General features: G+C 49.2%; 1 protein-coding gene and 1 long non-coding RNA gene across 3 annotated transcripts in view; one reads left to right on the forward strand and one right to left on the reverse strand.

Moving 5' to 3' along the window:
- Positions 1-26,974, forward strand: part of HFM1 (helicase for meiosis 1) — a 112,654-nt gene extending 85,680 nt beyond the window's left edge. The window contains exons 33-39 of one of the 2 annotated variants that reach the window (XM_029064210.2): positions 820-899; positions 1,285-1,424; positions 3,443-3,664; positions 7,636-7,741; positions 18,084-18,195; positions 21,948-22,102; positions 26,552-26,974. In XM_029064210.2, coding sequence (XP_028920043.1) covers positions 820-899; positions 1,285-1,424; positions 3,443-3,664; positions 7,636-7,741; positions 18,084-18,195; positions 21,948-22,102; positions 26,552-26,618 — 882 coding nt within the window. In that variant the 3' untranslated portion in view covers positions 26,619-26,974. Of the gene's footprint in view, positions 1-819; positions 900-1,284; positions 1,425-3,442; positions 3,665-7,635; positions 7,742-18,083; positions 18,196-21,947; positions 22,103-26,551 lie in introns of those variants that run through there. The other variant, XR_003759058.2, reaches the window with a different exon arrangement.
- LOC120638346 lies at positions 17,975-18,483 on the reverse strand. The gene is made up of 2 exons (XR_005659964.1): positions 18,279-18,483; positions 17,975-18,193 (listed from the first exon to the last, which is right to left on the reverse strand). It is a non-coding gene; the product is annotated as an uncharacterized LOC120638346 (long non-coding RNA).
- Positions 26,975-27,750: the final 776 nt, after the last annotated feature.

A 27,750-nucleotide genomic window follows, 5' to 3' on the forward strand; every position in this document is an offset into this window, starting at 1 on the left:
GCCAAAGTTAGATGTTTCCAGAAAAAAGGGGTTGGAAAGGGGTTGTCTACAGGGTCAAAGGCAGCTGAGAGGTCCAAGAGGATTAGGATGGAGTTGGGGTGATTGAATTTGGCAAGAAGGAGGTCATCGGTGATCTTAGAAAGGACAGTTTGTGTGGAGGGAAGGGGGCGGAAGGCGGATTGCAGGGGGTGAAGGAGAGAATTGGAGGAGAGGGAGAAGAAGCAGCAGGTGGGCGGACAATTCGCTCAAGGAGTTTGGAGAGGAATGATAGGAGGGAGATGGGCTCATGGAATTTTTTTAGGTTATTTTTGTTTTGTTTGTTTTTTTAGCGTGGGGATAAAAGAGCAATTCGAAAGGAGTGGGAAAGAAGCCACTGGAGAGGGAACGGTCGAAGATGGTGGTCACGGTGGGAAGAAGGGAAGGGGCAGGTGTTTCGATAAGATGCGAAGGGATGGGGGGGGGGTCAGAGGCACAGAAGAGGGAGTAGATTTTGCGAGGATGGGGGAGATCCCTCTTGAGATACTGCAGGGAAAGATAGAGTTGAAGAAAGGGCAAAAGGGAGGGACTGGAGAGGAGATTTTAGGGAAAACATGCCTGATAGCTTCAATTTTATGGATAAAGTACATGGCCAGATCATTAGGGGCAAGAGATGGTGGGGACTGAGTGATGGATGTATGCCAAGAGAGTTTTGAAAGTCTGAAACAGCTCTTGTGGGCGATGGGCACAGGAGTCAATAAGGATGTAGAAGTAATGTCGCCTTTTTTAGAATATATGTATGTTTTAATAAACATTCGTGAATTTCTGTTTTTTTCTTGACAGATGCAGATGACTGAATCACAAAATATGAATCTTAAACAATTTGGGTTTTGCCCTAAATCTTCACTTCCGAGGTTATCAAGGTAATAGAAATTATATTTGAAATGGAATTCTTACCTTAGCAAAGAGCAGGCAACTCCTTCCTCGGGGAGAGTTAGGACAGCTGTCCCATCTTCTCCCACAACCCCCGTCTCTCAGGTTCCTGGGACTGTTTTGGGACCCTGGCGAATAGTAACACTGAAATGGGTCACCAATTCAGAATTTTATCTCTTCACCTCCTTCATCCCTGAACCCAGTCCAGCCTGACTTACGGCTGCTTCCTCTCATCTTGGACTTGTGGAAGGAAGACAGCGGAAGTGTCTGGATAAGTCATTTGCTCGTGCGGCTACCGTAAAGAGCTCTCAGAATCAGCCTCATTTTCGTGTTCATTGACACCCTTCTAAGGATGGTGACTGATCTTTATTAAAGGACTGAATGGGCACAGATTCCTGAAGCTCCTTCAGCAGAACAGTGGGATCGGCCTGAATTCTGTGGAAAGTCTCAGTCACAACCGTATCTGCCATCTGAATACGATAAGTCGTCACTGCCACCTGAGAACTACGAGATGAGTAAGTTATCCCCGGGCTGCCGATTGGTGAGATGAAAACTTTTTAATGCATCAGGGTCATAGTTCTTAACTTAATCCCTGTGCCTCAGTCACCTCATCCGTAAGATGGAGATTAATACTGTGAACCCCATGTGGGACATGAACTGTTTCCCACCTGATTAGCTCGTATCTACCCCAGTGCTTAGAACAGGGCCTGGCACGTCGTAAAGTGCTTTACAAATACCCTAAAGAAGGAGGGGCACTTGAGTGATTCTCACTTCTAAGAGTCGTTCCCCTCTCCCCCTACCCAGCTCCTATTAGACTCTTACCCTTGTGGGAAATCTTCCCCACCCACCCAATTGAAAGTTCCCTGCTTCTTTGACCGTATCTATATATAGCTGTACGTTATTTGTACGTATCTGTAATTGATATTAATGTCTGCCTCTCCCTCTAAACTGTAAGCTTGTTGTGGGCGGGGAATGTGTTTGTTTATTGTTGAATTGTACTTTCCCAAGCACTTAGTACAGCGTCTGGCACACAGTCAGCGCTCAATAAACACGACTGAATTGAATGAATTCATTTCATTCAGTCGTATTTATCGAGCGCTTACTGTGTGCAGAGCACTCTACTGAGCACTTGGAAAGTACGGTTGGGCAACAGATAGAGACAATCCCTACCCAACAACGGGCTCGCAGTCTAGAAGGGGGGGACAGACAACAAAACAGAACACGTAGACAGGCATCACTACCATCAAGATCAATAGAACCATAGATGAATGCACATCGTTAATAAAATAAAGAGATCAGTAAGTTCATACAAATATACACAAGTGCTTTAGGGAGGGGAAGGGGGTAGATCAGAGGGAGGGAGTCGGGGAAATGAGGAGGGGAGGAGGGGCGAGGGCTCAATCTGGGAAGGCCTCCTGGAGGAGGTGAGCTCTCGGTAGGGCTTTGAAGAGGCGAAGAGAGTCGGTTTGGCGGATGCGAGGAGGGAGGGCGGTCCGGCTCAGAGGTGGGACGTGGGCAGGGGTCGACGGCGGGACAGGCGAGAAGGAGGCCCCGGCGAGGAGGTGAGCGGAGGCAGAGGAGCGGACTGTGTGCGGGCTGAGCTGTAAGAGGAGAGATGGGAGAAGAGGTGGGACGGGACGATGAATGAATGAATGACCGCGCTCCGCACTGATAACTTGCACCCAGACTACCACTAGGAGACTAGCCGTAAGAACCAAGCAATCAGTGCTATTTTTCGAACACTTACTGTACGCAGAGCACTGTACTAAGCACTTGGGAGAATACAGTACAGTAGAGTCGACAGACACGACTCCTGCCTACGAGGAGTGTACGGTTTAGAGGATCAGCGCCCCGAGAAAAGTCATGGGGGTGGGGGAGGGAACCACGGGATTGCTTTGTTTTGCCTCTAGGTATCCCATCAGCAGGGAGACTGAGGCACCCCAAAGCAGGAAACCCTGTGCCTTAGAAATGGTGGGAGCTGGTACAGAATGCTTGGAATCCGGGCACTTCAGAAAAAGTGGTTTTTGGAAACAGCAGAGATGGACAGCCCCCCCCTCCCCCCCCCCGCTCCTAAACTGAGAAGCAACTTGGCTTAGTGGATAGGCCATGGGCCTGGAAGTCAGAAGGACCTGGGTTCTAATCCCGGCCCTGCCACTAGTCTGCTGAGTGACCCTGGGCAAGTCACTTCACTTCTCTAGGCTTCAGTTACCTCATCTGTAAAATGAGGATTAAGCCTGTGAACGCTTTGTGGGATCAGGGACTGTGTCCATCCTGATTTGCTTATATGAACCCCAGCGCTTAGAACAGTGCTTGATGCGTAGTAAGCGCTTAACAAATATCATCATTATTATTATTATTATTAAGCAAAAAGTGCCCATCATTCCCTGTAAATGGATTTGGTCAAATTCCAAGTTTGTTAAGCTGCTGGAGGCCTCTCTGCAAACTCTTTTGGAGATAAAGATTGCTAATAGCACCTGCTTTTTCATAAGATGTTTTAAACCAAACATGAACTCTACTGTGGATCTTTCTACAGGGAGATATTCTGCAACTTCAAGGGAGGAAAACTCTCAAGCCACAATTTCAAAGAGAAATCTAAACGAATCTGTAATGCATAACTTGACAGGCTCAGATAAATGCAATCCTCAGTTGGCTGTGACCTTTGAATTAGGAGATGAAGTTTGGGATGATTTTGATGATGAAAAATTACTACGTGCGTGCAACTTTTTAGATGACACGGAGAGTACGGAAACTTCAGGTAAAACTATTTTCAATATAAAATAATTTGCTGAGAATTTTCCAGTTCAGCTTGTACTCCCTTTTGCCTTTTTTTAATATAAAAGCTTGGGTTTGAAATAGAAGCAGGAATACACTCTTTAAGAACGTGATTATAGCAAAATTGAAAATGTGACCTTCAGCATATAGTAATTTTTCTCTAAGGACAGAGGTTACTTCAAAATTATTACATAACAAATGAGATTTCCTGTGTCTGGTTTTTCACCGCCTTTTGTTATGGGCCTTATGAAAGCCCAGATTGTCTCTTCAGAATTTTCCCTTATGAACCCTATTGCCTACATTCTCCTCTGAGGGCATCTATGTTCTACTAAGGCCCATCAGAGGAGTGACTCTATCTCTAACAAGATTAATCTCGGCTAAAGAAAATGCAGAAAAACTTTCCACTGTTAGGCGGGCATTGACCTTTGGTCAGTTTTTTTTTTCTTTCTTTCATTTCAGGATATATTGAGTTGGCAAAAGGCAAAAAAAAATTCCAAATCAGATCAGTATTGTCATTTTTGTGTACTAGCTGCTCGTAACATTCCGGATAAGGATTAAATTTCTAGGTGTCTTGTCTCTTTCCAGCCCAAATGAGATCCTGGATCTAAGTTTCTGTGCGGTCCTGTTCTACTCACCGCAGCTTATTCTCATCTCTCTCACCGTTCGCCTCCTCCCTCCAGCCTGGAACGGGGCTCTGTCTCTCTTCATAGCCAACAGAGTACAACTCTTCCCCACCTGCAAAGCCCTCTCAGAATCGTATTTCTCCAAGAAGCCTTCCCTGACTAACTTCTCATTTCTCCACCCTTCCTTCTGTGTGCCTGTGCAATGGGTTTGTGGCAATACCCTGTAAACACTTGGTTATCCACCCCACAGCACTAATTCTTGCATTCGAGTGCTTCCCTGGTCTGTAATTTATTATGACATCTGTCTCCTCCGCTAGATTGCAAGCTTCTTGGGGGCACGGATCATGTCTACTAACACTGTTGTACCTTTCCAAGTTAATAATAATAATACTGATGTTGGTATTTGTTAAGCGCTCACCACGTGCGGAGCACCGTTCTGAGCGCCGGGGGAGATCCAGGGGGATCAGGTTGTCCCACCTGGGGCTCACGGTTTTAATCCCCATTTCACAGATGAGGGAACCGAGGCACAGAGAAGTGAAGTGACTAGCCCGAAGTCACACAGCCGAGAAGCGGCAGAGCCGGGATTAGAAGCCATGACCTCCGACTCCCAAGCCCGGGCTCTTTCCACTGAGCCACGCTGCTCCTCTTAGTATAGTGCTCTACACACAGGATACACTCCATAAAGAATAATTTCGGCATTTAAGTGTTTATATGTGCCAAGCACTGTACTAAACCCTGGGGTATGTATAAGATAACCAGGCCTCTGTTCCACACAGGGCTCCCAGTCTAAGTTAGGAAGAAGAACAGGTACCGAACCGTCCTTTTACCAGTGAGTAACTGAGATCCCCGAGAAGTTAAATGACGGGTCCAAGGTCAAACAGCAGGCAACCAGCCAGGTTGGGAACTCTGGTCTTCTGACTCTCAGAAGTTGAGCCAGTCACCCCTGGGTTGGCTGCCATATATCTGTTTATCTCTCTTTCCCCCTCTCACTGTCATTTATTTCCCCCTCTTAATCTTGGGCTATTAAACCCAACCCTCACCTCCCGGTTCACCTCGAGCTCTGGAAATCGTGGTCACTTCAGCCACGCTTCCCCAGCCCCCAGGATGGGAGCCTATTGTGCCAATTATTTTTTCAAGTCCAATACAGTCAATTGTATTTCCTGAGCGCTTACTGTCTGCCAAGCACTGTTCTAAGCACTTGGGAGAGAATGATCAGACGCGTTCCCTGCCTCGAGGAGCCGGGGCTCCCATGAAGGGAATATGAAGGGAAGGAAAGAGAATGTGATTGGAGTCAGAGGTCCTGGGTTCGAATCCCGCCTCTGCCACTTGTCAGCTGTGTGACTGTGGGCAAGTCACTTCATTTCTCTGTGCCTCGGTTACCTCATCTGTGAAATGGGGATTAAGACTGTGAGCCCCACGTGGGACAACCTGGTTCCCCTGTGTCTACCCCAGCGCTTAGAAAAGCGCTCTGCACATAGTAAGCGCTTAACAAATGCCAACATTATTATTAGAGGGTGGAGGTGCTGAGGACGAGCAGGTAAGGGAGAACAGGTTCTATAGATCTGTGTTTCACTCACGCGTCTGTCTCTGCCTTCATCTGAATCTATCTGTCTCTCTTTTGACGCTCCCTCTCCAGCCTTTCTCCCGGATTCTAGACTTTCTATAAAATGTTCTCTCTCAGAGCAGGCCACATGCCCAGTGTTCAAAATGGAAAATATACCATCTTAGCTCAATGACTGCTATTATTTCCTTCTCATTTACTAATGCGGTTTATACGAAAGAGCGGCAAAACAGGTTCATCCAAGAGCATAGGTGTTAATTTGAATAAACCCATGCTTGATCTTTATTTTTTAATGGCTTATATTCGAGATGAAAGTGATTCCAGATTACCACCGGTTTTAATCTTCTTTGAGTTGAAATGTAACTTAGCCCAGGGGCTAAAAAGAGCCCATGTATTTTTGTTTCACCTTTAAGAACCACTCACTGATTTCTAATTGCATTTTGTTCATTCATGCCGGAGCAACTCCTGTTAGAATTAAGAGACCATCTAAGCTTGACTCGACCCGTACAGAGAAAATCGTAAAGGCTCGGGAATGTCTAAAATAGGGAAACTACTCACGCCTCACGTCCCCTCCGAGAAATATGGGGGTTTTGCGTAAATGTCAGTCACTCAAATAATTCAATAATTGTGGTATTTGTTAAGCACTTACCATATGCCTCGCTCTATTCTAAACGCTGGGGTAGATACAAGGTACTCAGGTCGGACGCAGTCCCCGTCCCGCACGGGGCTCACATTTTTAATCCCCATTTTCCAGATGAGGTAACCGAGGCCCAGAGAAGCGCAGTGACTTGCCGAAGCTCGCGGAGCAGACGGAGCAGAGCCTGGTTTAGAACCCATGTCCTCTGACTCCCAGGCCCCTTCTCTTTCCACTGGGCTTCTGTTCATATCACTTAGCACACGGCCAGTTACAGGGGACGATCTGGGAAAGGGGGAGGGGGCTTAACAAGGTGATGGAATAAATTTTCCACGAGCCACAAGGACATAGACCCACAGAGGGAAAGGATGTGGGCTGCGGGATCCTAGTTATGAATCCCAAGGGGATAGACACGTGGGGCTGGTTTTAGACAGGAATGCCGACATTTAAGCATTAAAACCTTGAGGATGACGCGTCCGCTAAAGTAGAACAGTGGCGTGCAGGATAACATCTCGGTTTCAATTTGGAACGGATTCCAGATCAGAGGGAGAGATGGTTATTCCTCGATTCAGTTTAAAATTCTCTTGTACGATTTCCAGTGGCTGAGGGAGTCCTCAACCGAGTAAATACGGGTTATTCGTGTATAAACAGAGATTTAGTTTTGTAACTGGCGTGTGTGAGGAACCTGCAGTATGGGAGAGAGAGCTACCACAGAGGGTAATAATAATAATAATCATGGTATTTGTTAAGCGCTTACTGTGAGCCAAGCGCTGTTCTAAGCCCTGGGGTAGATACAAGGGAATCAGGTTGTCCCGCGTGGGGCTCGCAGTCGAATCCCCATTTTACCGATGAGGTGACTGAGGCACAGAGAAATAAAGTGACTTGCCCACAGTCACACGGCTGACAGGTGGCAGAGCCGGGATTCGAACCCACGTCCTCTGACTCCCAAGCACATGCTCCTTCCACTAAGCCGCGCCGCTTACGGCGTTTGCCGTCTACCGCACCTCAGCGCCCAACCCCCTCGGACTGCGCCTGGATATCTGACTTTAAAAGTGATTGGAAACTTCAGACAGATGAAAACTCACATTCACCTCTTCAGTGGCCTTCTTACAATGCATTCTTGTCTCTTTACCCAGGATCTGGGAATACCTTCTTTCAAAGCGGTAAAGGGTACAAGATGCCCCTCCAGAAGACGCAGAGCACAGTCCAAGGGGAAGTTTCAAACTGGGAAGTTTCAAACAGGCAAGTTGTAGAAATTTGACTGACGTGACCGATCGGGGAAACGTTCTCCCCTCTGAAACGTAATCGAAATCGGGGCGGAGCCAGTGAAAGCGATGGAGGACAAGATGGAGCACGACGCTGCCCATTCTGGATCGCGAAGCTCAGAAAACGTAGAACCGTAAAAGAGATTGATTGCCGAAAGGTTTATACGGCGGCGGCTACTGGGTCTACCAACTGTAAATGATCATTTCCCATATTTGCCCTCTCTCGCTTCTTGACCTTCCGTTGCTTCACTGTTCATCAGCATCCCTGGCAGAAAGGTAAAAACAGGGGAAAGAAATGAAGGGGAGACTCAGCCAACTGGTCTGGCTAATTGTTAGCGGCTCCACTAAAAGTCGCGGGTGCGAGAGGGCCGCTGGAATGAGTCAGAAATGAAAGGCCAAAAAAGGGCTTCGTTCCGATGGATTTTGTTTTTTCCCCTGCCCCAAATTACCTTAAGGCTGATACTGGTATTTGTTAAACGCTTACTATGTGCCGAGAACTGTTCTAAGCTCCGGGTAGATACAAGGTAATCGAGTTGTCCCACGTGGGGCTCACAGTCTTAATCCCCATTTTCCAGATGAGGTAACTGAGGCCCAGGGAAGTGAAGTGACTGGCCCAAAGTCACCCAGCTGACACGTGGCAGAGCCGGAATTAGAACCCACGCCCTCTGACTCCCAAGGCCGGGCTCTTGCCACTAAGCCACGCTGCTCCTGAAATAATGGAGAGTTGACCGATGGATAAAAGAGAAGGATCTAGAACTTTCAAGTCCTGTGTGATAGAGGCGACTTCCACTAGAACTAAAAGAAAAGTAGTTGGAGAAGCAGTTTATATCAGGACTGCAACTGTAAAGCTCCCCCCAACACCACAGCAGAAATGGAGAAAGTAACGCTCTCAGAACCCGTGACCTCAGCCACGAAAGCGGTGTAGAAAAACAGTCTCAGAGCAATTTTTGGGTTTTTTAATGGCATTTAAGCGCTTACTACGTGCCAGATACTGTACCGGATGCTGGGATAGATACAGGTTACGCAGGTCGAACACAATCCGTGTCCCACGTGGGGCTCAAAGCCTTAATCCCCATTTGAATAATGTTGGTATCTGTTAAGCGCTTACTATGTGCAGAGCACCGTTCTAAGCGCCGGGGGAGATACAAGGTCATCGGGTCGTCCCGAGCGAGGCTCACGGTCTTCATCCCCATTTTGCAGATGAGGGAACTGAGGCCCAGAGAAGTGAAGTGACTCGCCCACGGTCACCCAGCTGCCGAGTGGCGGAGCCGGGATTCGAACCCCTGACCTCGGACTCCCAAGCCCGGGCTCTCTCCGCTGAGCCACGCTGCTTCTGAAATTAGTACGGGATACAGCTGAGGTAACCGAGGCCCAAAGAAGCGAGAAGGTGACACGGCAGACAAGTGGCAGAGCTGAGATTAGAACCCAGGTCTTTTTTTTGTGTGTGTGGTACTTGTATGGTAGTGTGTGATACTTTTATGGCATTCGTTGGGTGCCAAGCATTGTACTAAGCACCGGAGTAGTCCCAAGGTAGGTCGAAGACAGTTCCCGTCCCACCTAGGACTCACCGTCTTAATCCCCATTTAACAGACGAGGTAACTGAGGCATAGAGAAGTGAAGTGACTTGCCCGGGGTCACACAAATATGTTATGCATGTGTTTTACAGAGGTCAGGGAGAGCTCGCCTTTGGTGTATAAAATCAGTGACCCCCCCCGGGAGGGGGTGGAGGTAGCCACCCTGCACCAGAACTTTCTCAGTGATGCAAGGTTATCAGTCAATCGTTGGGTGTATGTTGAGTACTTACTCTGTGCAGAGCACTCTACTGAGCGCTCAGGAAGCAGCGTGGCTCAGGGGAAAGAGCCCGGGCTTCGGAGTCAGCGGTCATGGGTTCGACTCCCGGCTCTGCCGCTTGTCGGCTGTGTGACCGTGGGCAAGTCACTTCACTTCTCTGGGCCTCAGTTCCCTCATCTGTAAAATGGGGATTCACTGTGAGCCTCACGCGGGACGACCTGATCACCCTGCATCCACCCCAGCGCTTAGAACGGTGCTCTGCACATACTAAGCGCTTAACAAATACCAACATTATTATTATTATTTTTATTATTATTAGGAAAGTTCCCTGCCCGAAAGAAGCTTAGAGCCTGGGGGGGGGGGGGGGGGGTTATGGGCATTGAAAGAACCGCCGGTGTTCATTCGGTAGTATTTATTGAGCGCTTACTGTGTGCAGAGCACTGTACTAAGCGCTTGGAATGGACAGTGGGGCAACAGACAGAGGCGATCCCTGCCCATTGACGGGCTCACGGTCTAATCGGGGGAGACGATGGACACCTCATTAACAAAAAGGATAATAAAGATATATACAAATGAGCAAATGAGCGGAGTGCTGAGGGGAGGGGAAGGGAGAGGGGGAGGAGCAGAGGGAAAGAGGGGGAAAAAGGGGGCTTAGCTGAGGGGAGGTGAAGGGGGGGCAGAGAGGCAGCAGAGGGAAAAGGGGAAGCTCAGTCTGGGAAGGCCTCCTGGAGGAGGTGAGCTCTCAGGCAGTCGCACAGAGAGACTCCAGCAGTCAGAACAGCGCCTGGCACATAGTAAGCGCTTAACAGATGCCATAAGAACGAGCAAGCGGAGACCTATTTCCCTCTTTTTTCCTTTCCTCTGCCGAGCAACCGGGAGGGTTCACAGTCACAGTTCCCGGGGCCCTAGAAGGAGTTAGGCTAACGGGGACGGATAGCGTCTGCCTCTGTTTTTAAACGTTCTGCTCCTAAGCAGTAATTTACCCCAGCAGGCCCGTCGCTCTGTAGCCACACGTTACCACAAGAAGAAGTGTCAGCTTTAGTGAAGCTACCGGTCCCAGGAGAAACGTTTGATACTTGGCCTTTCAGGCAGGCAGAGGGCACGTCCTCGTGGGCGGTAACAGCCCTCCTAGTCACAGAGGAGCTGAATCTGAGACCCGACGGCGGCAAAGTGTTTGGCTTAGGGGGAAGTGCAAGGAAAGAGGAAAGTAAATCGGGAGATTTAACAGCTATAAAATCCTCTAGTGGACAAGGACTGTGTCTCTCTGACTCCCGGGCCTGTGCTCTGCACGCTGCTTCTCAAATGTTGGGTTTCCCCGCTTGACAGATGATCCGGCCTATCCCGCCCTGGCCATAAGAATAATAATAACCTTAGTAATTATTAGACACTTACTATGAGCCAGGCACTGTACTGAGCACTGGGATGGATAGAAGATAATAGGGTTGGACCCAGTCCCTGTTCCACGTGGGGCTTCACGATCTCAATCCCCATTTCACAGATGAGGGAACTGAAACCCAGAGCAGTTGAGTGACTTGCCGAGGTCACGCGGGAGACAAGCGGCGGAGCCGGGATCAGAACCCAGGTCCCCTAACTCCCACCCCCGTGCTGCTTCTCGTCGCCAAAAACAATAGAAACGGAGGAACCCAAAATACGATGCCTGAGCTGGACGGCATAGCCGGTTTAATACTCACTCCGGTCCATCGGTCGTATTTACTGAGAGCTTATGATGTGCGGAGCGCGATTAGCAGACACGCTCCCGCCTGTGGAATTTTCCTGTCTTTAATCATCAGGCCTTCTGAGGAAGAGTGCAGGGGAAAGTCGTGGAGGGCATCGGGGACCGGCAGCAGGTAGCCGAGCCTGCTGAGTTTCAGGCACCTGGCCTGAGGTGTAGACGGCCTTCCGTGCCTGAAATGACGAGACCACGCTCCGTATTCACTAGGACCGTCACAGACCTGTGCATTCCATTCTGCTGTCCATTCCAAGCGCTTAGTACAGTGCTCTGCACATAGTAAGCGCTCAGTAAATACCACCGAATGAACGAACGACAGCCTGGGACGGCAGGCTTAGCCGTGGCGGCAACAGACGGAAGGACTTGTCTGATGTGTCACCTAGGGCAAGTCACTTCTCTTTGCCTCGGATGACCTCTTCTGTAAAATGGGGATGAAGACCGTGAGCCTACGTGGGACATGGACCGGCTCCAACCTGATCCGATCCCGGCTCTGCCGCCTATCTGCTGTGTGACCTTAGGCAAGTCACGTCACTTCCCTGTGTCTCAATTACCCCATCTGTAAAATGGGGATGCAGGCTGGGAGCCCCACTTGGGACAACCTGATTGCCCCGTATCCACCCCAGTGCTCAGAACAGGGCACATACTAAGTGCTTAATGGATACCTTAATTGTTAATATTATCTTGTATCTGTTCCGGCGCTTAATACAGTGCCTGACACATAGTAAGCACTTAACAAATGCCGTAAAAAGAACTAGTAACACGATGAGTGGAAGAAATGCTTTAAAGGAAGGCTGAAGCTCACCCTGAAAATCTGTGGTAGGGAGGTGGTGGACGGCAGCAGAAATCAGATCAGCTTGGTGTACAACGATTAGAAATCGGATGAATAGTTTGGAGCAGGGGCTTCGGAAAGATCACGTTATCAAGACAGAGCGATGAAAATGGCACCGTAAACGGGATAGTAATAGTAATGATAATTATTATGGTATCTGTTAAGCGCTTACTATGTGCAGAGCACCGTTCTAAGCGCTGGGGTGGATACAGGGTGATCGGGTTGTCCCGCGTGAGGCCCACATTTTTTAATCCCCATTTTTACAGATGAGGTAAGTGAGGCCCAGAGAAGTCAAGTGGCTTGCCCAAGGTCACACAGCAGACAAGTGGCGGAGTCGGGATCAGAACCCATGACCTCTGACTCCCAAGCCAACGACTGCAACAGGCAGAGCGGGCCCAATTTTTACCCGCACACTGTGTGGGTGGGATTATTGGTCAGGCTTTCTTCTTGTCAGCTAAAAATAATAATAGTTGTGGTATTTGCTAAGCGCTCAGTACGTGCCAGGCAGCGAGAAGCAGCGTGGCTCAATGGAAAGAGCCCGGGCTTGGGAGTCGGAGGTCATGAGTTCTAATCCCGGCTCCACCACCTGTCAGCTGTGCGACTTGGGGCAAGTCCCTTGGCTTCTCTGGGCCTCGGTTCCCTCGTCGGTAAAATGGGGATTAAGACTGCGAGCCCCACGTGGGACAACCTGATCACCTTGTATCCCCCCTCCGGCGCTTAGAACAGTGCTTGGCACATGGTAAGTGCTTAACAAATGCCATCATTGTTATTATCATCGTTACTAAGCCCTGGAGGGGGGGCACAAGCAAATTGGGCTGGACACGGTCTTTGTCCCACGTCGGGTTCAGCGTCTTCATTTTACAAATTACGTGAACCAATTAATTTAGGGTTTTACAAATGCTCTTTGACAGTTTTACGAATTGTATTTTACAAATGCTACCTGAACCAAAGGGTAGAGAGTATGTCTCCCAACTCTGTTACGTCGAACTCTCCCAAGTGCTTAGTACAGTGCTCTGCACACAGTAAGCGCTCAATACATACCACTGATCGATTTATTAATTTAAGCCCACGGCTCTCCCTTCCCAGCTGTGAGGATTCGTTACCCAACTCCGCCAACCGCTGCCAAAATCTAAGATTTATGGGGCAGTGGGCCCCAGGGACTCCATGAGTTTTGCCATATCGGGCAAATATCGAGAAGGTTTATGAGTCCCCCACCCCCCCGGAAAAAGATTCCAAGCCAGTTAGTTACACTATTTAAGTTTCAAGAAAAATTATTATTATATTTCACGTTTGCCGCTTTTGTAATGTCATTGCTTTATCCTCATCATTCTAATCAAAATGTATCTCGTACCGTTACTGTAACAGTAGTTCATTAACGTACAAGGGGAATTCATTTTACCGGCAAATTTAGTATGTACTTGGCCTTTCGACCCCTTGAGTTAAATTCCCTAGGTAAAGCTAGCGAACTATTGACAACCCCGGGGTACAGCCAGCTCCCAATATATACAAGCTGGGGATATATTTTTTTTTTTCATATTAAACGCTTACCACGGGCCAGGCGCCGTAATACGCGCTGGGGTAGATATAAGCAAATCAAGCTGGATACGGACCGTGTCCCACGTGGGGCTCACAGTCCATTAATCCCCATTCTACAGATGAGGTCACCGAGGCTCAGTGAAGTAACTTGCCCAAGGTCAGACAGCAGCCAGATGTCGGAGCTGGAATTAGAACCCGGGTCCTTCTGACTCCCGGGACTGAGCTCGATCCAGCGGGCGAGGCTGCTTCCCACGGAGTGGCATTGTTTGATGCTTTACCCCAGGTTGCGACCACCCTCCGATGCATAGAACCGGTGGGTAGAATCCTTATGATTTGATATAAGTCCATGGATTATACCCTGTACCTCGCCCCAGGCTAAAATCAACCCCCACTGACTCTGCGGCCAAGAACCACAGGGAAATGATTTCTCCCGACGTCCTCCCGACAATCAACGGAGAAGCGGTGTGGTCTGGCGGAAAGAGCACAGGCTCGGGAGTCGGAAAAACTGGAGTTCGAATCCCGGCTTGGCCGCTCGTCTGCTGTGTGACCTTGGGCAAGTTAACTTCTCTGCGCCCGTTACCTCATCTTTAAAGTGGAAATTAGGATGGCGAGCCTTGTGTGGGTCGTGGGCCGTGCCCAACCTTGCATCTACCCCGCGCTTAGTACGGTATCTGGCACACAGTAAGCGCTTAACAAATACCATAAAAAATGAATGGTCCTTGAAGGACTGTTTGCTTTCAGTGTGTGTCAGATTTCCAAGGTGTAAAATGATAATGATGATAAAGTTGGTATTCGTTAAGCGCTCGCTATGTGCCAAGCACTGTTCTAAGCGCCGGGGGATACGAGGTCATCAGGTTGTCCCACGTGGGGCTCACGGTTTTCATCCCCATTTTACAGATGAGGGAACTGAGGCCCAGAGAAGTCAAGTGACCCGCCCGGAGTCACACGGCTGGCAAGCGGCGGAGCCGGGATTCCCTGAGAGAGACCCCTGAGAAGATAACCAAGGGTGCTGTTGAGAGAAGCGGCGTGGCTCAGTGGAAAGAGCCCCGGCTTGGGAGTCAGAGGTCGTGGGTCCTAATCCCGGCTCCGCCGCTTGTCAGCCGTGTGACTGTGGGCAAGTCGCTTAACTTCTCTGGGCCTCAGTGACCTCATCTGTAAAATGGGGATGAAGACTGTGAGCCTCACGTGGGACAACCCGATCACCCTGTATCTCCCCCAGCGCTTAGAACGGTGCTCTGCACCTGGTAAGCGCTTAACAAATACCAACATCATTATTATTATTATTATTATTAACAGAGAAGCAGCGTGGGTCAATGGAGAAAGCCCGGGCTGGGGAGTCAGAGGTCGTGGGTTCTAATCCCGGCTTCTCCACGTGTCTGCTGTGTGACCTTGGGCGAGTCACTTCACTTCTCGGTGCCTCAGTTGCCTCATCTGTAAAATGGAGCTTAAGACTGTGAGCCCCACGAGGGACAACCTGGTTACTTTATATCTACCCCAGTGCTTAGAACGGTGCTTGGCACACAGTAAGTGCTTAGCAAATGCCGTCATTATTATTACTGGGAGGAGGCAATTTGGAAATGGATGATGCGGGTGTCAGTGAGTGGATTGCGTCTTGTTCAGCGGAGTTGTCAAAGTACTTGGTTGATTCTCAACCAGCCCTTGTACTACTCTCTTGCCATAAATCGTCTCCGACGCATAGCGACGCTACGGACGCTAGAGAAGCGGCGTGGCTCAGTGGAAGGAGCCCGGGCTTTGGAGTCAGAGGTCATGGGTTCGAATCCCAGCTCTGCCACTCGCCAGCCGTGTGACCGTGGGCGAGTCACTTCACTTCTCCGGGCCTCAGTTCCCTCATCTGTAAAATGGGGATTCAGACTGTGAGCCCCACGTGGGACGACTTGATTCCCCTGTGTCTACCCCAGCGCTTAGAACAGTGCTCTGCACGTAGTAAGCGCTCAACAGATACCAACATTATTATCACTATTATTACGGACACCTCTCTCCCAGAACGCCCCACCCCCGCCCGCGGTCGTTCTGGTAGCGGATCCGTAGAGTTTTGACAAAATGCTAAGCAAATGAAAAAGTAGTTAAGGTTTCTCGGGATTAAGAACTCTTACATTCATTCTTAAAAAAAAGGTCTTCTAAATAGGACCGGAAAAGACCCCAATAGAGAGGAGTTCAGAAATGCTCAGAGGTGTTCAGGAGATGGCATGTTACCAGGTGCCGGGTGAGATAAAGATGAAGCGGCTGTTCGACTTCAATGGGTCAGATTCTTTGCCGAAGATAAAAAGCAGAACAAGCTTCTACTTCGGTACCCTCTTACAACTCAGAGTCGCCTTACAATTCCTCATTTATTTCACTTGGCAGTATTAAGCTTTGAGTACTTTGGCAAAGATTAAACAACGATTTACCGAATTTTATCATATATAAATGAAAAGGCATTTCATGTTACACTTTCAGAGTTTTAGGAATCATCCTTAATTGACGACACAGAAGTGCACACCGCGGTTCAGCCATTCTCAGTGCATTATCGAGGAACGTAACCCGCTCGTTCTGTTGATTGATTTATTTGCTATTGTTTTAATGAGATGTTCATCCCCTCGATTCTGTTCATCGCCATCGTTCTCGTCTGCCCGTCTCCCCCGATTAGACCGTGAGCCCGTCAGACGGCGGGGACCGTCTCTCATGCCATTCCCAGCTTGGGCAGTGGCTAGCGAGTGGAAGGCAATCTGCTACACGTCAAAACTCACCCGTGCCGGGCAGCATTCATTCATTCAATAGTATTCATTGAGCGCTTACTATGTGCAGAGCACTGGACTAAGCGCTCGGAATGGACAAATCGGTAACAGATAGAGACCGTCCCTGCCCTTTGACGGGCTCACGGGTCTGATCCGGGGGAGACGGACAGACGAGAACGATGGCGGTGAATAGAGTCGAGGGGAAGAACGTCTCATTAAAACAATAGCGACTAAATAGAATCAAGGCGATGTACATCTCATTAACAAAATAAATAGGGTGATGAAGATAGATACAGTCGAGCGGACGAGTACAGTGCTGGAGGGAGGGGACGGGAGAAGGGGAGGAGCAGAGGGAAAGGGGGGAGAAGAGGGTTTAGCCGCGGAGAGGTGAAGGGGGGGTAGAGGGAGCAGAGGGAAAAGGGGAGCTCAGTCAGGGAAGGCCTCTCGGAGGAGGTGAGCTTTAAGTAGGGTTTCGAAGAGGGGAAGAGAATGAGTTTGGCGGAGGTGAGGAGGGAGGACGTTCCGGGACAGGGGGAGGACGCGGCCCGGGGGTCGACGGCGGGACGGGCGAGACCGGGGGACGGCGAGGAGGCGGGCGGCGGAGGAGCGGAGCGTGCGGGGTGGGCGGTGGAAAGAGAGGAGGGAGGAGAGGTAGGAGGGGGCACGGGAGAGAATCGAGGACGGAGACTCAAGTTGACTGCTCAGAAGAAAGCAACGGTAGATCACTTCCGTATTTTTATCAAGAAAACTCTATGGATACGCTACCAGAATGATTGCAGGTAGAGAGTAGGGCGTTCTGGGAGAGATGTGTCCATGGAGTCGCTATAGGTTGGAGACGACCCGTCAGCGTAAGGCAAGACGTAATCGGGTATTATGATAATAATGAGAATTGAGGTATTTGTTGAGCACTTAGTGTGACCTTGAGCAAGTCGCTTAAAGTCTCTGTGCCTCAGTTTCCTCATCTGTAAAATGGGGATTAGCTCTGAGCCCCATGTGGGACAACCCGATTACCCCGAATCTACCCCAGCGCTTAGAACAGTGCTCTGCACATAGTAAGCACTTGACAAATACCAACATTATTATTATTATCATCCCTGCCATCTGGGACCATACAATCTAGTGGGAGGAGACAATCACTAAACTTAAATACAAGTGGGAGTAAGTAAGAGAGTATGTAAAGTAGGTATATAAGTACAGCAAGGGGTATTTTCGGCTGTTTCAGTTCAGACTTGTTAGAAAAATGGGCCGTAATTCTGTCATTACGTTTTAGCCATAACTTAATGTGTTTGTAATATGCTTTTATTAGCCTGTTTATTTTGCTAACGAGACGTACAGCCCGTGATTCTGTCTGTTGCTACTGTTTTTGTCTGTCCGTCTCCCCCGATTAGACTGTGAGCCCGTCGATGGGCAGGGATCGTCTCTATCTGTTGCCGAATTGTCCATCCCAAGCGCTTAGTACGGTGCCCTGCCCACAGTGAGCGCTCGATAGATAGCATCGAATGAACCGAATGAATGGCAGAACTAAGAGCGTTAAGAGTCGCTACCCCAAAACGGGGGTTAGAAAAACCACGCCGAGAAGGAGGCCCATGCTTTTGTCTGCGGTAAAATTTATTTAATATCTTCCTGTATTTTTCGGTATCGACGCAGATGAGTCTGGATTGCTCTCCTACTTCTAAGAGAGGATTGTTTCCATTTACAGTGTCTGCACGGCACGAGAACGGTCAGATGCCCTTTGGCAGACATCCGTCTTTTCCTTGTTTAATCCGACCTCCAAAGAAGATCCGTCTCGGCTGCCCGGCATCACAAGCACTGTAAGAAAGTTAGGAACGAGGCGGTTTAGATATCGTCTTTAATCAGCGGGTCGAAAATTCCGATAGAAAAATCTAGAATTTACCTGAAAACGGGATCATCATTTTAGGCAACCTTTGGGAAAAATCCATCATTTGACCAATTTACCTGGCATCGAACAAATATCGAAGAAGCAATTTTTACAGCTGGGTAATGAACCATTGACCTGGTAATCCTCAAACACCGTATTTCTGATTTCGTATCCACCGGAATAAATGACCGGCAGTAAGTTGTCGAGTTGGGATTCTGTCTTGAGAAAGGAAGGGAGCAGCTGCTATCTTAAGACATTCAGGGGAGGTCTACACTAGTAACTGAATCACCCCGGAACGGATCATCCTATTTCAGATCTTATTTGAGTGGCATCACTGTCCAACTCCAACAATCAACCGTTCGTTCAATTCCTTCATTCAGTCGTATTTATTGAGCGCTTACGGTGTAGAAAACACTGTACTCAGCGCTTGGGAGCGGACAGTGTAACAATAAACGGACTCATTCCCTGCCCACAAAGAGCTTTCAGTAATGATAATAATGTTGGTATCTGTTAAGCGCTTACTACGTGCAGAGCACCGTTCCAAGCGCTGGGGGAGATCCGGGGTCATCAGGTTGTCCCACCTGAGGCTCACGGTCTTCATCCCCATTTTACAGAGAGGGAACTGGGGCCCAGAGAAGTGAAGTGACTCGGCCACGGTCACACAGCTGCCAAGGGGCAGCGTCGGTTTCAGTCTAATGATAATAATAACGGTGGTATTTGTTAAGCGCTTACTATGTGCAAAGCACCGTTCTACGGCGTGGCTCAGTGGAAAGAGTCCGGGCTTGGGAGTCAGAGGTCATGGGTTCGAATGCCGACTACCACTTAGCTGTGTGACTGTGGGCAAGTCACTTCATTTCTCTGTGCCTCAGTTACTTCATCTGTAGAATGGGGATTAACTGTGAGCCTCACGTGGGACAACCTGATGACCCTGTATCTACCCCAGCGCTTAGAACGGTGCTCCGCACGTAGTAAGCGCTGAACAAATACCAACATCATTATTATTATGAAGTGCTGGGGGGTTACAAGGTAATCAGGTGGTCCCACATGGGACTCGCAGTTTTAATCCCCATTTTACAGATGAGGTAGCTGAGGCACAGAGAAGTTAAGTGACTTGGCCAAAGTCACACAGCTGGGATTCGAACCCGTGCCCTCTGACTCCCAAGCCCGGGCTCTTTCCACTGAGCCAGAGACAAGCCTCTGGTCTAGAAGACTTGGATCTAGGTTATCCAGCACCTCCCTAGGAAATACACATCCCAAACAACAAAAAATACCCTTTGTGTAAATCCAGAAGTATGGTTTTCATCATCTAGAAAAAAATCTAAAGGACGTACATAAAAAATGTAGAAGCAGCGTGGGTCAGTGGGCGGAGCCCGGGCTTGGGAGTCGGAGGTCATGGGTTCGAATTCCGGCTGTGCCACTCGTCAGCCGTGGGACCGTGGGCGAGTCGCTTCACCTCTCTGGGCCTCGGTTCCCTCATCTGTCAAATGGGGATGAAGACCGCGAGCCTCACGTGGGACGACCTGATGACCCTGTGTCTACCCCAGCGCTTAGAACGGCGCTCTGCACAGAGTAAGCGCTGAACAGATACCAACATTATTACTTATAGTAATTTCCTTCATCGTCTATTATCCGAAATACACTTTATCTTAGAACCTCTTTTGTCACTTGGTTGCACTGCATTTGCCCTTAGGTCATGATTCGGTTTGGGTTACCCCACAACCTGTGAGGTCACCCAACTTTCAATATTTTGGATCGGGAGGCGTAGCCACCTCCCCCACTACTGAGTCAGAAGTAGCAGGGCTTAACGGAGAGAGCCCTGGCCTGGGAGTCAGAAGGACCTGGATTCTAATCCCGGCTCCGCCCCGTGTCTGCTGGGTGACCTCGGACAAGTCGCTTCGTTTCTCTGGGCCTCGGTTACCTCATCTGGAAAAAGGGATTAAGCCTTTGAGTCCCGTGTGGGATAGGGACCGTGTCCAACCGTGGCTTAGTGGAAAGAGCCCGGGCTTGGGAGTCAGAGGTCGTGGGTTCTAATCCCGGCTCCGCCGCTTGGCAGCCGTGGGACCGTGGGCGAGTCGCTTCACCTCTCTGGGCCTCGGCTCCCTCATCTGTCAAATGGGGATGAAGACCGTGAGCCTCACGTGGGACGACCTGATCACCCTGTATCTACCCTAGCGCTTAGAACGGTGCTCTGCACTTTGTAAGCGCTTAACAAATCCTAACGTTATTATTATTAAGTAAGTGCTTAACAAGTACCATAATAATGATAATTATGAACCATGGTTAAATGTGCCCCCAAGATGAAGGGATCCTTTGGCTCTCAGATGTTCCTTTTGGGTTTTTTGTTTGTTCATTTCTTGTTTTTATGTCTTTTTAATAGCATCTGTTAAGGGCTGCTATGTGCCAGGCACTTACATATCGGTTGGACGTATTTCATGTCTGACCCGGGGCTCACAGTCTTAGTCCCCATTTTGCAGATGAGGTAACTAAGGCCCAGAGAAGTTAAGTGACTTGTCCAAGGTCACACAGCAGGCACACGGCAGAGCTAAGATTAGAACCCAGGTCCTTCTTTCATTCAGTCGTATTTATTGAGCGCTTACTGTGTGCAAAGCACTGTACTAAGCGCTTGGGAGAGTACAATACGACGACAACAGCCAAATTCCCTGCCCACCGTGAGCTCGCAAGCCAGATGGGGAGACAGACATTAGTATACCTAAATTAATAAACAAATAAAGACATATACATATGCGCTGTGAGGATGGGAGAGAGGATGAATGAAGGGAGCAAGTCAGGGCAACGCAGAAGGGAGCGGGACAAAGAGGAGAGGAGCGCTTAGTCAGGGGAGACTTCTCGGGGGAGATGTGCCTTCAACTAGACTTTGAAGCTGGGGAGAGCAAATATCTGTCTGAGAGGAGAAGCAGCGTGGCTCAGTGGAAAGAGCCCGGGCTCGGGGGTCAGAGGTCATGGATTCGATTCCCGGCTCTACCACTCGTCAGCCGGGTGACTGTGGGCGAGTCACTTCACTTCTCTGGGCCTCAGTGACCTCATCTGTCAAATGGGGATGAAGACTGGGAGCCCCACGGGGGACAACCTGATTTCCTCATATCTCTCCCCGTGCTTAGAACAGTGCTTGGCACATAGTAAGCGCTTAACAAATACCAACATTATTAAGTGGGAGAGCCGGGATTTGAACCCATGACCTCTGTCTCCACTGAGCCACGCTTCTCCTCTGATCAGTCGATTACAATCGGTCAATCAAGTACAATCAATCGTGGCTCAGTGGAAAGAGCATGGGCTTTGGAGTCAGAGGTCATGAGTTCGAATCCCGGCTCTGCCACTCGTCAGCTGTGTGACTGCGGGCGAGTCACTTCACTTCTCTGGGCCTCAGTTCCCTCAACTGTAAAATGGGGATTAAGACTGTGAGCCCCACGTGGGCCAACCCGATTCCCCTGTGTCTACCCCAGCGCTTAGAACAGTGCTCGGCACATAGTGAGCGCTTGACAAATACCAACATTATTAATCAATACCTGAGACCTGTGCCCGTCTCGGCCGCGCTTCTGTTTCTTACTTGAGTTACCGCATTCAGCTTAGCCACGAGAAGAAAGATACCGTGTGTGTTCTCTGAGAAACCCTTTCCTTAGCTATTTATAAAGCTTAACTGTTTTATTTGGAACCTCTCAATTTTAGCCCTACTTCCAGGAGAGAAAACTGTCTCCAATTCCAGAGGTGGAAACTGTGAAGATTATTCCTCCCTGGGAGAAGAGCTCCAACTCTTTTCATTTCGACAGAGAAGGAGACTCTTTCGTTTGCGGCGGCGAAGGAGGAAAAGAAACTGATCTCAGGTAAGGAAACTAAAGGCAACTTTAAAATTGGGCCTTAGGAATGTTAATCCTAAAAAAATCTAATACTATTTTCATCCAGGTTGTTTAGTTAATCTTGTAAATCTAGGCTGTGGAAGCAGCTCCTGTTCTTGTATTTACTAAAGGCTTTTAAAACCTAGGTTTCTGGTCGCCTTAGCGACCGTGAGTAAGAGCGAGTAAATATTTGCGGGAATAGAGATATCTGAGGTCACTTAACTCTTTCCGAATCCATGGTCTCTCCTAGGGAATTATCCTGCTACAGTGTCCCGAAAGCCAAGTTGGCCTTTAGTTTGAAAACAGCACCGCTGACTCCCTCCTCGGCTCCCCCTCCCATCCGCATCGCCTCGACTCGCTCCCTCTGCTCTCCTCCTCCCTGCCCCACGGCCCTTGTGTATATTTGTACGTAATATCTATATTTACGATGATGATGTTGGCATTTGTTAAGGGCTTACTACGTGCAGAGCACTGTTGTAAGCGCTGGGGGAGATACAGGATAATCAGATTGTCCCGCGTGAGGCTCACAGTTGACCCCCATTTTACAGATGAGGGAACTGAGGCACAGAGAAGTGAAGTGACTTGCCCACAGTCACCCAGCTGACAAGTGGCAGAGCCGGGATTCGAACCCATGAACTCTGACGCCCAAGCCCGGACACTTTCCACTGAGCCACGCTGCTTCTATATTATATGTACATAATATCAATATTTCTACTTACCACACATCCTATCCGTTACCGAGACCTGCCGTTTTCACCTCTACAGTATCGCCAAGATCCGCCCTCTCCTCTCCACCCAGACGGCTACCTCACCGCTACGGGCTCTCGTCGTATCCCGGCTAGGCTACCGTGTCGGCCTTCTCTCCGACCTCCCTTCCTCCTCTCTCGCCCCGCTCCGGTCTATCCTTCGCTCCGCCGCCCGGCTCATCTTCCCGCAGAAACGCTCTGGGCCTGTCACTCCCCTTCTTAAACACCTCCGGTGGTCGCCCATCGACCTCCGCTCCAAACGAAAACTCCTCACTCTAGGCTTCGAGGCTCTCCGTCACCTCGTCCCTTCCTACCTCTCCTCCCTCCTCTCTTTCCACCGCCCACCCCGCACGCTCCGCTCCTCCGCCGCCCGCCTCCTCGCCGTCCCTCGGTCTCGCCCGTCCCGCCGTCGACCCCCGGGCCGCGTCCTCCCGCGGTCCCGGAACGCCCTCCCTCCTCGCCTCCGCCAAACTGATTCTCTTCCCCTCTTCGAAACCCTACTTAAAACTCACCTCCTCCGAGAGGCCTTCCCAGACTGAGCTCCTCTTCTCCCTCTACTCCCTCTGCCGCCCCCCTTTACCTCTCCGCAGCTAAACCCTCTTTTTCCCCTTTTCCCTCTGCTCGTCCGCTCGACTGTATATATTTCCATTACCCTATTTATTTTGTTAATGAATTGTACATCGCCTCGATTCTATTTAGTCGCCATCGGTTTTTACGAGATGTTCTTCCCCTCGACTCAATTTATCGCCATCGTTCTCGTCCGTCCGTCTCCCCCGATCAGACGGTGAGCCCGTCAGACGGCAGGGACCGTCTCTATCTGTTGCCGACTTGTTCATCCCAAGCGCTTAGTACAGTGCTCTGCGCATAGTAAGCGCTCAATAAATAAATACTATTGAATGAATGGAAAATGGGGATTAAGACTGTGATCCCCACGTGGGACGACCTTGATTACCCTGTATCTCCCCCAGCGCTTAGAACGGTGCTCTGCACGTAGTAAGCGCTTAACAAATACCAATGTTATTATTATATTGGAACTGTGCCTGGGTGCTTGAGAGTTGCTGAGAAAAAATCTCTTGCGCACGGTATCCATGAGCAAACTCTATTCTAGTCTTATGTCATTTGGAGTGAGCGTTGGGCAGACACCAGTCATTAGCGATTAGTACGGTGCCTGGCACATAGTAAGCACTTAAATACCATATTTTTTAAGAGAGGAAATAATCAATCAGTGGTATTTGAGTGCTTACGGTGCGCAGGGCACTGTACTAAATGCTTGGGGGAGTACAGGGTAACAGAGTCGGGAGACGGGTTTGAATTGTTTTTGCCGTAACGGTGTCGGTCGAGCCTCCCGCGCTCCTCGGTCGATGGTATTTATTGAGCGCGTAGTGTGTGCAGGGCGCTGTGCTGAGCGTTTTGCGAATATAATACAACCGAGCTGGTAGACATACTCCCCGCCCCAATCGAACGTACAGTCTGGAGGGGACATGAATATAAATAAATCATTTATACAATATAATTATACTCTGTCTCCCTGTCTCCCTGTGCCTGGTGGACCCACTGCAAGATGGCTGGTAGGAAGGATGGGTGCAGTCAATGTTCATGGAGCACAATATGTCTGAGTCCTCAATAGCAGCAAACGTTACCGGGCCCTCCCTCATCGGTCAATCCATCTTCCGAGCCCCGATGAATCAGCTCTTCCAGGAGGCCTTCCCTGATCAGTCTCTCATTTCTCCACTTTATTTCCTCCGCTAATACCCCCCCCCCCCCCATCCCTCTCAGGGTCTCACCTGGAGAGTTTCCAGTCCTCTACCAGTCTCGCCTGTGGGAGGGAGAGTCAACCAGAGGCCTGTCCGTTCCATTCCCAGCTTGGCCAGTGGCTAGCGAGTGGAGGGCAATCTGCTCTAAGTCAAAACTCACCCGTGCTGGGCAGCGGCGGCGTGAGAGAGGGTCGAGGGCAGAGACTCCAGTTTTACTGCGTGGGAGGCGGCAGTGGTGAACCGCTTCCGGACTCTTACCGAAAAGACTCGATGGATCCACTACCAGAACGATCGCAAATGGAGAGCAGGGCGTTCTGGAAGAGATGCGTCCTTGGTGTCGCTATGGGGCGGAGACGACTCGACGGAATAATAATAATAATAATGTTGGCATTTGTTAAGCACTTACTATGTGCAGAGCACTGTCCTAAGCGCTGGGGGAGATACGGGGCGATCAGATTGCCCCACGTGAGGCTCACAGTCTTCATCCCCATTTTACGGATGAGGGAACTGAGGCACAGAAGTCAAGTGAGTTGCTCATAGTCACCCAGCTGACAAGTGGCAGAGCAGGGATTCGAACCCATGGCCTCTGACTCCCGAGCCCGGGTTCTTTCCACCGAGCCACGCTGCTTCCCATATAAGACAAGACAGTAGCCCTCCAGCACTTAAAAACTTGGGTCCCACTGCCACCCTCAACCCAGCCCATCTATCTATATTTCAACTCTGTTCCTTTCCCTTCTCTTCAGTTTTATTGCCTTTTTTTCCCTCTTCAGATTGTAAGATGTTTGAAGGGCAGCGATTGTGCCTCTTCGTTATATTGTCCTCTCCCACGTGCCTAGTTCAAGAAGCGCTCGATAAGTACTATTGATTTGTTGAGTGCCCATGGTATGCGCCGCACTAGACGTTGGCTCCTTTTTCCCTTGACCACATTTGGATAGCAGTTTCATATCCCAGAGCGATCGACTGATGACACTTCTTGAACGAGTTCTTTCAGGGAAACTCCCTCAAAATCTCCTCCTGCCTGCTGTCAGATACGCACTTTCTCTCCTCTTGTTTTTCTTCTCCTTCGGCAGATCGCTTGGGCTCGGTCTTCTCCCGGTTCCCTTATCCATTTGATCGTATGTTCGGAGACATAAGTGCTGCCATTTTTTGGCCTGTGGCTCAGCCTTGTATAGAATAATAATAATAATGTTGGTATTTGTTAAGCGCTTACTATATACAGAGCACCGTTCCAAGCGCTGGGGGAGATGCACGGTCATCGGGGTGTCCCACGTGAGGCTCACAGTGAATCCCCATTTGACAGATGAGGTCACTGAGGCACAGAGAAGTGAAGTGACTTGCCCACAGTCACACAGCTGACAGGTGGCAGGACTGGGATTCCAACCCACGACCTCTGACTCACTGGAGGAGCAGTTTGGCCTAACAGATAGAGCCCGGGTCTGAGAGTCAGAAGATTCTGGATTCTGGTCCCAGCTCCGCCACTTCTCTGCTGTATGACTTTGGGCGAATCATTTAACTTCCCTGTGCTTCATCTGAGCTCCATTGGGAATTTGGGACATGGACTGGGTCCAAACTGATTACCTTGTGTCTACCCCAGATCTTAGAACAGTGCCTGGCACATAGTAAGTGCTTAACGAGTGTTATTATTATTATTATTATTATTATTATTATTACAATACAGTTCTATCATAAAATAAGGTGTCCTAAGTTTCCCCTAAGTCAGTAGTGATTGTTAGGGTAGAATCGTCCAAGAAAATAGGCCAGACCAATCCATCATCCACCTTGTCTAATATTTTGTTTTTCCCCTAAACCTTTGCAAGGATATATACTTTAAAATGCTTTCGATGTATTTGGAGCACTGAGTTTGTTAGTATTTGTGAATGCACGGTTATGGAAATAACGTTACGAAGAGTGTAACTCTCGGTTTGCTTCATCTCTAGCGTATACCATCCCGATGACGAGACTAACGCTGAGACTTCTGCTGGAATATTTGATGGAATCTTCTAAAACGAGTAAATGTATTAGCTGCTTCGTGCGTGGTGACGGCAAAGCCGAAATAACCATTCGACAGAAGAAATATTTGTATTAGTTTACCGGAGAAATATCGAGTATTCGTTCCTGTCAACTTTCCTCTTAAATGTCGATTAGTTTCACTGTGTTCATTATGACTTTATTTCAAACATTTAAATTACACTCTTGGAATATTTTGTTAAATATTTTGTTAAATATTGGCTTCATTTTTACATTTAACTAAGGGCAATAATTTGGAAAAGCGGAATGTTCATTCAGTAAACTTTGTAATTGGAGGATATTATTGTCCTCCGTTTCATTAAATAAAGCTCAATCTAGCCATTTGAATCTCATCATGTTGTCTTTCTGAGCAATATTAAGCCCAAATAGTATACCTAATATAGAAAGAAAATGCTCTGCTTTCATTTTTCTTTATAAACAAAGCGATTTGTACAGCGACTTTCCCATCACTGTAGACGGCACTACCATCTTCCCTTGTCTCGCAAGCCCGTAACCTTGGCATTATCCTAGACTCCTCTCTCTCGTTCAACCCAAATATTTATTGCATCACTAGATCCTGTCGGTCCCAGGCTCACAACAGCAACTCTAAAATCCACCCTTTCCTCTCCATCCAAACTGCTACCGTGTTAATACGATCGCTCGTTCCATCCCGCCCGGATAAGTGCATGGGTCTCCTCGCTGATCTCCCCGCCTCCTGTCTCTCCCCACTCCAGTCCATACTTCACTCTGCCGCCCGGATCATTTTTCTACAGAAACGTTCGGGTCATGTTTCCTCACTCCTCAAGGAACTCCAGTGGTTGCCCATCCACCGCCGCATCAGACGAAAGCTCCTCACCATTGACTTTTAAGCGCTCCATCACCTTGCTCCCTCCTACCTCACCTCGCTACTCTTCTACTACAACCCAGTCTACACACTTTGCTTCTCTAGTGCTAATCTTCTCTCTGCGCCTCCATCTCATCCATCTTGCCTCCGACCCCTGGCCCAGGTCCGGCCTCTGGCCTGGAACGCCCTCCCTCCTCAAATCCGACAATTCCTCTCCCCTCCTTATGGAAGGCCCATCTCCTCCCGGAGGCCTTCCCCCGACTAAGCCCCCCTTTCCTCTTCTCA

Source organism: Ornithorhynchus anatinus, chromosome 4 (genome assembly GCF_004115215.2).
Source record: "Ornithorhynchus anatinus isolate Pmale09 chromosome 4, mOrnAna1.pri.v4, whole genome shotgun sequence".
NCBI lineage: Eukaryota > Metazoa > Chordata > Mammalia > Monotremata > Ornithorhynchidae > Ornithorhynchus > Ornithorhynchus anatinus.